Genomic DNA, 12,123 nt, shown 5'->3' with positions numbered 1-12,123 from the left:
ACACACACACACACACACACACACTTTATGAATTAATTTAGAAAAAAATTATTTCTCTGTAGAAATTGAATCATAGCATAATAAATTTAAATATAAAACATCAACAAATTTTAATGTTATATTAATATAAAATATTATTATTATAAAATAATATAAAATATGTTATGTATTATTTATTTATTATTACTTATCAATTGTGAAATATCAGAGGCAGCTAAGGGTACATCTGTGCTGCATTCAAAATTCCACCAGATGGAGGGATTTCAATGATGGGATGTTATGCAAATATTGGATTCAGATGTGCTTCAAATGAGGAATAATTTTAGGTTTTGAAAACAGACTAAGACCATTTCTTTGAATGCCTTAGAACTTGGTAAACAACCTAAAATGATTATAGATTATAATGATTATGGTTATTCTAGCAGGGTGAGAACCAGAAGGGCGTAAGTGACATTTCACTAACTTTACAGGAAAGCCAAAACAAAAACTGACCATAGTTTGATCGGATTTTGTGTACTGATTTCAATCTTTTATAATAAAAATGTGTACACAACATGGATGACAGGATACTTATTGAACACTATTTTAACATTTATTCAGAAAAAAAAAAAATCTTTTTGGCACCAATGTTTTATTCAATTTGTGTATAAAAACACGGGCGCATCTGCTGACAATATGAACAAAACATTACATTAATGACTTTAAAAGAAATAACAATCCATTGTGATAAAATAAAATATCACATAAAAAGCCCTTACATCAAATTAGTTAATTGAATGTGGTTAATTTTACTGAAATAGAGTATTCTACAAATACATTTACATGTTATTCACATATCACTAAACTGGTAGACTTAAAGTCTGCTAAATTGGAACAACAAATTTTGTACTTCATGCACTTTAATTGTAAGAATGTGCTGAAGTCTAACTAAAGATATACTGAAATATATTTGATTGTGCTAAAAGTGGAACTATTGCAAGTATAATTTAGGTACACTTTAAATATCTTGCATTTAAAGACTGATATTATTCAAAGATCATATAATCCTCATCAATAGAAATGTGCATTGTGCACAAGTAGTACTCCAAATAAAGTTTAATTATAATTTTTATATCAGTAAGTATCGAGTGATATGTCAGTAAATAGACAATAAATAAAGGAAATAAAATGTTAATAGATTTTAACTAGTATGAATGTGTGTCATAAAGAACGTTTCAGAATTGTGAATTGTACATGAAATAGTAGCCTACTCTGACTGGCTGACTTGTAAAGCTTGGTAGAAGTCCACATAAGACTGTGGGATACCGCCATTTGTGCACAAAGTAAGTCTTTCTTTTTCACATCAGTGATCCAAGGTGGACTTCTGTATAACGTTTCACTCACTGCATTTCTTGCATCCTTTCCTCAGTCATCTCCTTTCTCTATGTCTGTCTGTCCCTTCTCTGCATTCTCTCTCTTGTGGCTAAGAAGTAACTGAGTGCCTATATGATAACACCCATAGTAACAAAAAAGTAATATATTTAAAATACATTTATTTCCATACTAAGTATAATTCAAATCTATTAATATATTTACTGACATACTGCTCAAGACTTAAGTCAAGTCAAGTCACCTTTATTTATATAGCGCTTTTAACAATACAGATTGTCAAAGCAACTGAACAGCATTAATTAGGAAAATAGTGTGTCAATAATGCAAAATGACAATAGTAAACACTCAGTCGGGGGGCCAGTTCTCCTCTGACCAGACGAAACCAGCAGTTTTACTGATATAAAAATTATAATTAACTTTATTTGGACTACTACTTATGCACATTTCTCAATATTAAGTCTAAAATGTGTTTTAATGTCACTGTTGATGAGGGTTGTATGATATTTGAATAATATTGGTCTTTAAATGCAAGATATTTAAAGGGGTCATATGATGCCATTTACATTTTTCCTTTCTCTTTGAAGTGATACAAGCTCTTGGTGCATAAAGAAGATCTGTAAAGTTGCAAAGACTAAAGTCTCAAATCTAAAGAGATATTCTTTATAAAAGTTAAGAGTCAACGCCTTCCTAAATCGGCTCGTTCTAACACGCCCCCACATATCTACGTCACGATGTGGGAAGATTTGCATAACGCCGCCCAAATGTTCACGCAAAGAAAGAAGGCGTAATTTTTATTCTCGCTGTAGTATTGTTGCTGCCACCATGTCCTGCAGACGCTGTGCTTTGTTGTGAAAGCGAAACTACTTTGTTTGGCCTTCCAAAAGAGGACGATATCTGCTTCGTCATGCTTAGAGCTGATCCGTGCTGGTCGCTGAGGAAATACATCAACTTCGCACTGTGGATCGCCGGATCGGCTTTCACCGTGGACAAAGCGGAGTCCAGCCTGGGGTCGTCACATGTGGTTGCCGCAAGCCCTCCGGACGCTCCTTCGTCGAATCCACCGGCCGCACCGTTCTCAAGCCCACCGGCCGTCGCTCACTCAGCACGCCGTGTGAAAATACTTTGTTTGGCCTTCCAAAAGAGGACACGACTAGAAATCAGTGGTTAAGTTGTATTTACAACACTGTTCCAGAACAGTTTAACCCAAATATTCAGATGTGTGCAGCGCATTTTATGGAGGACTGTTTCCTGATCCTGGTAGAGTAGACTACAACGCCGGTTGTTCTGACTCACAGACTGTAAGTACGTTTTCATTTTAAGGATTTGTCACTGATGATTCAAACAAGAGTTTGAGCAGTGTAGAGTAGTGCTTGTTTTTTGTCATTTCTCTGATCACAAGTGCAGACATGGTTTTATGTTTACGCGGCACGATGCAATGCGAAAAAAAGACAGTATAAGTCATTATAATCCATAATTATGTCACCACTGGATGCAACAAATGCCTCATTTATAATGGGTTTTAATGTTTTTGTATCGTCGCTCCGGCTGGGACACGGCATCACAGTATGGTAAGGGTCGTAACATTTCCGTCACACGCTTGAGGTATTCGGCCAATCACAACGCACTGGATAGCTGGCCAATCAGAGCACACCTCGCTTTTCAGACCGATGAGCTTTGTAAAAATCGACGCGTTTAAACAATAATGTACAGTATGTGGAAAATAATGTGTTTTTTGAACCTTAAACCGCATAAACACATTTCATTACACCAAATAATGTTATTTTTAGCAGCATCATATGACCCCTTTAACGTGTACTTGAAGTATACTTGAAATAGTTTCACTTTAGCACAATCAAATATACTTTGTATATCTTTAGTTGGACTTCAGCACTACTTTCTTACAATTAAAGCGCATTAAGCACAAAATTTAAAATTGTTCCAATTTAGCAGACTTTAAGTCTACCAGTTTAGTATAGGCTACTAAAAGTACAATTGCAAAGCATTTTATTAAGCACATAAATATGTAAATGTATTTGCAGTATACTTAGCATGAAATAAATGTATTTCAAATACATTTTAGTTTATTTATCTTTCACTTGGGACATACCATCAGAATGTAAGTTATTGGTTACTACCCACTAGCTAGCTACACCTTGCTGGCAATGAATTCTGGATACTTCATTTTCTCCCTCATCATCCAGCTCTTTGTCTCAAAATAAGATTGTGAAGTATTTTTGCGAAGTTTCTGTATTAATAATACATCTCCAGCAGTAAAAAACTTGTGTACTTTTGGTAGTAGAAAGAGCTCATCAAGAGTTTTCATTTGATATATGTGACCCTGGACCACAAAACCAGTCATAAGTCGCTGGGGTATATTTGTAGCAATAGCCAAAAATACACTGTATGGGTCAAAATGATCGATTTTTCTTTTATGCCAAAAATCATTAGGATATTAAGTAAAGATCATGCTCCATGAAGATATTTTGTAAATTTCCTATTGTAAATATATCAAAACTTCATTTTTGATTAGTAATATGCATTGCTAAGGACTTCATTTGGACAACTTTAAAGCCGCTTTTCTCAATATTAAAATTTTTTTGCACCCTCAGATTCCAGATTTTCAAATAGTTGTATCTCGGACAAATATTGTCCTATCCTAACAAACCATACGTCAATGGAAAGCCTATTTGTAGATTTTGTAGTATTTGTAGCTTTAGCTTTCAGATGATGTATAAATCTCAATTTTGAAAAATTGACACTTATGTTTTGTGGTCCAGGGTCACATATACATTTCCATTTCACCCAAAATGTCACTTACGCCCTTCTGGTTCTCACCCCTCAATATATTTACATTTACATTTAGTCATTTAGCAGATATATATTGTTCTTCACTGATGTGTTTCTTGAATTTAATTATCCTTGCTGGAGAAGAAGAAGATCAACATACAGTGATTTCAGTCTGGTCCTCACATAACGTATAATATAACAAAAGTCTGGACTAAATATGGACTACATTTATGGTGCTTTTATAATGTAATTTAAGTTTTAAATACTTTTTGTTCCATGGAAGAAATAACAGCAAAGGGGTTTAGAACAACATGAGGGCTTAGTAAATTAAATTTTTCTGTCATTCAGACAGAATTTCATTTTTGGGTGAACAATAAAAAAAAAAATCACTTATAAAGTGCTTTTAGTTGCCTAGAGTTTGCGTTTTGTGAAAAGTATATCATGTATATTTCTTATATATTTCTGATATGTGAATGGGAGGAGGTAGCTGCAGTAGGCATGATGGGCAACAGGGGGCGGTAATGAGTGATCAAAACCGTGCTGTAAACTGAGAAACAGAGACCCTTGTATCGCCAAATTCTAGTTTGAAAGGCAATTTCCAGAGCAGACACATAAAGACAAAGCAGCATGGCAAAGCAGAGAAAATGATGGGAAATGGAGTCACACCTGACACAGACACGGAGAGCTCTTTACCGACGGTGGGAGTGGTGGCAGCACTCAGAGAGTTGGTGGAGGAGATTGAAGAGGTGCTTTCTGCACGGGCCAACGGAGCCAGAGGAGGGGGGCTTGACGAGTGTACAGGGGGGCTGAACGGCCGATTCTGACAGGAAAAGCAGGGAAAAGGAAGAACAGACAGAAGGGAAGTTAAGTAACAAAAAAGTAGGGGTTTGTCATTCTGGTCAGGTGATCAGGAGGAAATTTACACAAAGCATGTTGTGGTAGTGTTTCTTGGATTTGGTTTCAAGGTTTTTATTCAAAGAATATTAGATACGTAGTAAATATCAACCTAGGCTTTGTCTGGTATTTTGAGGGGTGAGTTCTGACATCTTATAAAAGTAAAAAAAATTACATAGGCCATGGAAAGGTCAGAGACATTGAGAATTTGTTGGGAACTAACAGGGACAGTAATAGTTACTATTTGAAAGTACTGTACATTTTTCATGTCATCACGTACCACGTCCCCTATGCTTGGTTTCCCAGGTGGCAGTTTGGGTCGTGAGGGTGGCCTAGGTGGGGGAGGGGGAGGGGGGGAGCTGCTGGTAGCCAATGGCGAAGAGGGACGTGCAGGGGAGGAGGAGCCTGTGGAGCGAGAGTATTTCGTTAAACAAAGCTATTCAAAGAGTAACATGCATCAAGCCCAATCAAGAGCTCTTCCCAATTCAGAAAAAAATAATTGTACATTCAAGAACATATGATACTTGACTGGAATAGCCTATACAAACCAATCCGTTCAGATTAAATACAACTTTAAGAGAAACCATTACACTTTACACAGAAACCTGCAGAGATTGCGCAAACAATGAAAACAAAAACATGATGTGTATCTTTGAAAATTAGGATGCATGATAATGGTACATAAAAGTAGATGCATGACGCCCCTGATTAGAGCACTGCCAAAATTTGAAACCCAAAAATGTGGTAGTACCATTACAAATAGTAAGACTATATGTGTCTATATACAGAAAATAATGAGGCAAAAAGTTGTCAGATACCCTTCATCCCTCTTACTAATAAGGCACTTCTGTAAAAACCCACATAACATGATGGTGACTGGAGCAGAATGACTCAACCAAATGTATATGTATTTTCAACATGCAGAACCTTTTGATACTGCTTATTACCTTAGGGTATATTCTATTAATCAAAACCTGTTATTTCCCTAATGTGGATTGTGGTTTCATTGTTTGAGGGCTAGTTCACCTAAAATTTAAGGCTGCAACTAATGATTATTTTGGTAATGAAATGATAAAGTGACAACTGGCAGATGTTTTCCACACACAACATGCAGATGCATTTAATCGCTAATTTGTTGTTGATTATTTTCACTGAGCTTCATTTAGTTGTTGTAGCCCTACTAAAATTACTCTGTGATCATTGCTCATAATCCAAACCTGAGCAACTTTATTTTTTTCAGGGGCACATACAAGGTAAAGTTTAGCAGAACATCTAAGCTGCTCTCATTCATACAATGAATCTGGATAAGGACCAGCAGCTGCCTGACAAGCTCCAAAAAGGACCAAAAAGCATCATAAAAAGTTCATACAACACATGCTCTATATTTCAAATATTCTGAACCCATATGATACTGTAGCCTTGTGTGAGGAACAGACAAAAAATTTCATTGAAAATCACTTTCAATAAATGGAAAGAGAATCTTTCTGTTAATTACTCTTTCTGTGTTCTACAGAAAACCTCATTCAGGTTTCAAAAGACAAGTGAAATGATGATGACAGAATGTTTATTTTTGGGTGAACAAAAGCTTTAATGTTCTGTGATCGCTGGTCCAATTGACAGTTTTTTTTAGATATAACTCACCACTTTCATTTCCACTCGTACCAGCTGGAGGGATGGGCCCTGGGGATGTCACTACCGCCCTGTATGTTGGAGGTGGAGGAGGAGGAGGTGTCGAACATGGTCCTTGACCAGTCTCTTTGGGTGAAGCGCTGTTCTCACTTGGGTCCTCTTTTGATGAGGTCTCCTCAGGGCTCTTCTTGTCCTCTTGGTTCAGAACCAAGGGTGGAGGGACTGTGCGTTCACTTGTCTCTACAGTGGTTGGCGGGCTATTGATTGAGTCTGATTGGGTCTCTATCAGAGGAGCACATGGCCCAAAGTCTGTGTTGGAGTGAGAAAGATCATCTGGTTTCGGTGGTGGTGGGGCCTCTTCAACCGGAGGAGGCAGGACAGTTGGAGGAGAAGGAGTGGTGTCTTTGGGAACAGGTGGGAGGTTATCCTTTGGTGACTCAATGGAAGGAGGAGAATGTGCTGGCTCTGCAGGAGGAGCTGGAGATTTTGGTAAAGGAGGATTCGGCTCCTCTGATGGAGGGGGTGATTTAGGTAATGGGGGTGCTGGTTCTGCTGGGGGAGGTGGAGATGAGGGGAGTGGAGGTGCTGGCTCTCCCACTGAAAGAGGAGGAGGTCTTTGAGGTGACTCATCATTGAAGCAAACCCACTTATCTTCAACATCTTGACCAGGTTTTGGAGAATCTTCTGGGCCAAAGAGGTTGTCTAGATCAGCTATAGAGGGCCTCTGCGAGGTCTGCCTTGAATTTTCCTCTTCTTTCTGCCCATCTGCATCAGGGACCATACAAATATCATAGAAAAAATAGAAAAATGATAAACAGCCCAAAAGCAAATGGGAAGACAAAGGAAAAGGAAAGCGATACCTTCCCTACAAAAGAGATTTTTACAAAACAGAGTACCAAAAGTCAAGCACAAACAAAACCAGACACATACTCATTGGGGTCAGATATTGGTATAGACCAGGGGTGTCCAAACCTGCTCTTGGAGGGCCAACTTTTCTGCAGATCTCCAATGTGCCCCAACAGACCTGCCTTGAAGTTTCTAGTATTCCTCAAGACCTTGATTAGCTGGTTGAGGTGTGGTTAATTGGGATTGGAACTACAGTCTGCAGAACAGTGGTCCTCCAGGATCAGAATTAGACACCCCTGGTACAGACTGAGGCCTGGGTGGAGGATCTTACCGGTAGGTTCTGTAGCAGGAGATTCTATCGGAGGGGGGGAGGTCGGCACATTCTTAGGCGGAAGCGGAGGCAGAGCTGCAATGACATTAGTGCGGCTGAGACAAGCTCTCACATACACCCCCGACCCACCGTAGGCCACGCCACCATGCCCCACAGCACCATGCAAAGGCAAGATCTCATTCAGGTAGTCAGGGACAACAGAGAAGGACTGTGGCATGGAATGAATAGCTCAGACTCTATGATAACACTTCACTCTTTGTGACCTAGTAATTTACACTATTTGTATTATTTAGGATGTTACATAATTTTTAAGTTAATATATGTAGAAAGATCACTTATTTGTTTAGTATGCTTTTACTAGGGCTTGCACAGACTAGTCAATTAGTCTATAATTTCTACAATTAGTCCTCTAGTCCAGGGGTTTTCAAACTGAGGCCTGTGGACCATCAGGGGACAACAAGGGTGCTTAGAGGTCTAGAAAATTTGACTTGAAAAAAAAAAATTATTTTACTAGAGCTTTCAAATGAAACATGTTTCTAAAATATTAAATATGCTTAACATCATATTATTTACGAACACATACACCAAAGATTATATCATTAATATTTTGTTCTGCTTTCAAATAACTGGTCAGAAATCATTTATTTTATTCTACTTACATTCCTAGTGTTTAACCATGAGAAATCTTGTTTTATATCATTATTATTTTAATGGTTTATACAACTTACATCAACATAATAGTGACTAGAGAAATATAGAGTATATAATACAAAGATAATATTTATTAATTTGGCTTTAGTACAATGACAATAAGCAAATGATTATTTTTTGGAAATAACATGTCTTTATAATATCACACTTAATATGTTTCTCACACAATATAATGGGTAAATAAAGCAGTTTTTAGTCTAGTCTTTTATGCGGCAACAACAGGAAGATAATTCCTCTGCCCACAAGCTGCCTCCCAGTTCAGCTGCATGTTATTAGCCTTAAGTAGTAACTTATAACAGGCAAATATTTGAGTGCTTTGCAATTTTAAGCTTTCGCACCTGCATCATGTTAGCTGTGTTGAACAAACTTTGCAGCTGGCTGTCAGACCAGTCTTTGACTCATTTACTGTACATAAGATAAACACTGACTCACTTCGCAGTTGACTACTTTCCTAGACGACTAGTCATATAATAAAAAAAAAAATTAGTAGTCATGCAAGCCCTAGTACTGACACATTTATGTAAAAATACATTTAGAAATATATCACTATTAGCAAGCCAAACATTTGCTTCATTTAGCCTTATGCTTAAAATCAACCTGCACAGTGTAATTTAGCTTTTTTGCGGATTGGGCTGACAAAAAATAGGCCACATTGAGTAAACCGTCACCAAATTATATGAGTACAAGATGAGCTGGATGACTCTTAGGATTTTGATTGCTTTCCTGGCTAATGACTTAGAAATTAGTAGGTTAATGGAGACTGCCAAAAGGGAAAGTTATTTAAACAAAAATTCAGGGGCAATCAGACAACTGTTCACCGTTTTGGAACATATGGGTTTATGATAGCAGGATGATGGCATTCATGCCACACAAGCAATGACTTACTTCCTGTAGGAAAAGGTCTTGCCAGAGAGGAGTCTAGGTGTTGCTCAGGCAGGGGTGCACCCCAAACCTCAGGTTCCTCTATCACCACTAATTTATAGAAGAGGACATGATACACAGTCGATGGTGGAGCAGAATTAACAACTGTGTGACTCACAGAGAGGAAGGAATCACCATGCAACACTTATCTATCCCTATTTCTGTAATAAATGGCCTATGAATCTAATTTAATTCATTTCAACTGCTGCAAATGGAATTGAGAGGGAGTCAACACCACTAGTAAGCACTAATGAATGTTCTGTTCTGTAGTTTATGTTACAGAAAGCTAAAAAACATAATCTTTAAACCCTCTGTGAGTCCCATGAAGATACATACTGTATATGACACAGAAAAATTAATTTTTGTTCTAGTGAATGAAGTGAACATAAAGAATCTGGGCTGTGATCAAGTTCTGTCGGATTGTGAATTTTACATTTCAGTGATCCTGTAAATGAAATATCAACATCCACAAGCAGCACTAAGGGATAAGGATATGGTCATAAACAGTACCTTCACTGGTCTTCTGCTCATCAAAGGCTGTCTCCAGCGGAGGGCCGAATAAGGCTGTTGCATCCTCTGGCACTGGAGATTTCTTATTACTGAAAAGGAGGACAATTAAGCCAGATTTGCATGACTCATCCACACAGATGCACACCAGTCACATCCAGGCTGCAACTCTCAAATTGTCTATTATAATCAATTTAAACTCAATCAACAAATGTTTAAAAGACTTACATACAACGCTAAATCGCAACAACCAGGGTTATATACCGTATAACCACACTTGGTAACATGACAATTTTAGTATAGGGACCAATTCTCTCTATTAACTACGGTAGTTGCTTATTAGCATGCCTATTATTAACATATTGGCTGTTTATTAGTGCTTATGAACCACATATTCTGCATGACCATATTCTACATCCCTAATCCTACCCAATACCTAAACTTAACAACTACATTACTAACTATTAATAAGCAGCAAATTCGGAGTTTATTGAGGCAAAAGTCATAGTTAATGGTTTATTAATAGCGGGAATTGGACCTTAAAATAAACTGACTCCACAATTTTTTAAATGTAAATGTAAAATGTTTTGTATTCTGGTTCCCCTTCAGGAACTCGAGCTGCGTCTAAACGCTATGGGATCACCTTCAGTGTGACCACACTCTGAATGGGTGGGCGAGACGTCACGGGCGGGGTGACGTAACGACCAGGAAGCTTAAAAGCATGTGCGGTGGAACCGGCGTCAGCTTTCTGTTATTCATTAATTATTTCTGTTACTTATAAGCTCTATTATGTCAAAGCTTCAGTCAAAAGAAGCATTTGGGCGAGAGCAGGCAGCGTTCGGTCTGTGTGTTCCTCCCTGCCCGTGCTTTATTCGGGTGGGGACACACACAGTTTTTGTGTTGTCTGCTTGGGAGCGAAGCACGCAGAGTCAGCTCTCGAGGGAGCTTTTTGTTTTTTCGTTTTGTTTCTGCCTTGCTTCGCTCTCAAAAGGCTATCTTTGAGGAGGGAGCCTTCACTAGCGTTTCTGCTGCGGTGCATTTTCAATAGGAGACTTCAGCTATGAGAGTCGTGATGCTATGGCTCAGGACCTCGGAGGGCAGGCCCCTCTGGGAAAGAGCGGTGTACACCAGCTAGCCAGCTAGCCGCTCTGATTACACCAGAGGTCAGTCTCGAGAGTCTGATTCCCTTAGTAGACTATTTGGCACCGTGGAAACTACTGCCAAATGTGTCTCAGTGGGTCCTGCACACTGTAGAGAGAGGCTACAGAATCCAGTTGGTTCTCCTCCGCCTCAGTTCAACGGGGTTATCCCCACCTTGGTGGATCCCGAGCAGGCTCTGATAATGGAACAAGAAGTAGATACTCTCTTGAGGAAGGAGGCTATTGAGGTGGTCCCTCCTTGCGGTAGAGAGTCCAGGTTCTACAGCCGGTACTTCATTGTTCCAAAGAGGGATGGAGGGTTGCGTCCCATTTTAGATCTGCGTCAGTTGAACCGCCCAGTCATGCAACTGAAGTTCGGGATGCTCACACTCAAACAAATCGTGTCTCAGATCAGGTCCGAGGACTGGTTTGTCACGATCGATCTAAAAGACGCATACTTCCATATCTCCATCTTTCCTCATCACAGGAAGTTCCTGAGGTTTGCTTTGGGGGCAAAGCTTACCAATATCGGGTTCTTCCTTTCGGCCTTGCACTCTCACCCCTCACTTTCACCAAGTGTGTGGATGCTGCTCTGGCTCCTCTGTGATTCCAGGGCATCCGCATACTCAACTACATAGACGATTGGTTGATATTAGCTCATTCAGAGCAGATAGCGGTTCGTCATCGAGATGTAGTTCTCGCTCACATGAAAGAGTAGGGGTTAAGACTAAACGCCAAGAAAAGTGTGCTTTCTCCCTTACAGAGGACCACTTATCTGGGTGTGGTGTGGGATTCGACCACGATGCAGGCATGTTTGTCCCCTGCTCGGATCGAGTCGATCCTCACGGCAGTCAAGAGAGTGAGAGAAGGCCTGTCACTCACTGTCAAGCAGTTTCAGAGACTGCTGGGTCTGATGGCAGCTGCGTCCAATGTGATATCTCTTGGCCTGCTGTACATGAGACCCCTACAGTGGTGGCTCAAGACCAA

At 39.2% G+C, this 12,123-nt stretch overlaps 1 protein-coding gene across 1 annotated transcript in view; it reads right to left on the bottom strand.

Moving 5' to 3' along the window:
* LOC107590664 (SH3-containing GRB2-like protein 3-interacting protein 1) overlaps nucleotides 1-12,123 on the bottom strand; it is a 76,624-nt gene that overhangs the window by 8,549 nt on the left and 55,952 nt on the right. Inside the window, exons 12-17 of the mRNA XM_016279565.1 lie at nucleotides 10,001-10,089; nucleotides 9,455-9,541; nucleotides 7,859-7,933; nucleotides 6,694-7,446; nucleotides 5,333-5,457; nucleotides 4,721-4,978 (exon numbers count right to left, since the gene is read on the bottom strand). Coding sequence (XP_016135051.1) covers nucleotides 4,721-4,978; nucleotides 5,333-5,457; nucleotides 6,694-7,446; nucleotides 7,859-7,933; nucleotides 9,455-9,541; nucleotides 10,001-10,089 — 1,387 coding nt within the window. The remainder of the gene's footprint in view (nucleotides 1-4,720; nucleotides 4,979-5,332; nucleotides 5,458-6,693; nucleotides 7,447-7,858; nucleotides 7,934-9,454; nucleotides 9,542-10,000; nucleotides 10,090-12,123) is intronic.

Source organism: Sinocyclocheilus grahami, unplaced genomic scaffold (genome assembly GCF_001515645.1).
Source record: "Sinocyclocheilus grahami isolate Dianchi unplaced genomic scaffold, SAMN03320097.WGS_v1.1 scaffold131.1, whole genome shotgun sequence".
NCBI classification, from domain to species: Eukaryota; Metazoa; Chordata; class Actinopteri; order Cypriniformes; family Cyprinidae; genus Sinocyclocheilus; species Sinocyclocheilus grahami.
The sequence above is the reverse complement of the archived record's forward strand: the minus strand, read 5'-3'. Positions and strand labels throughout refer to the sequence as shown.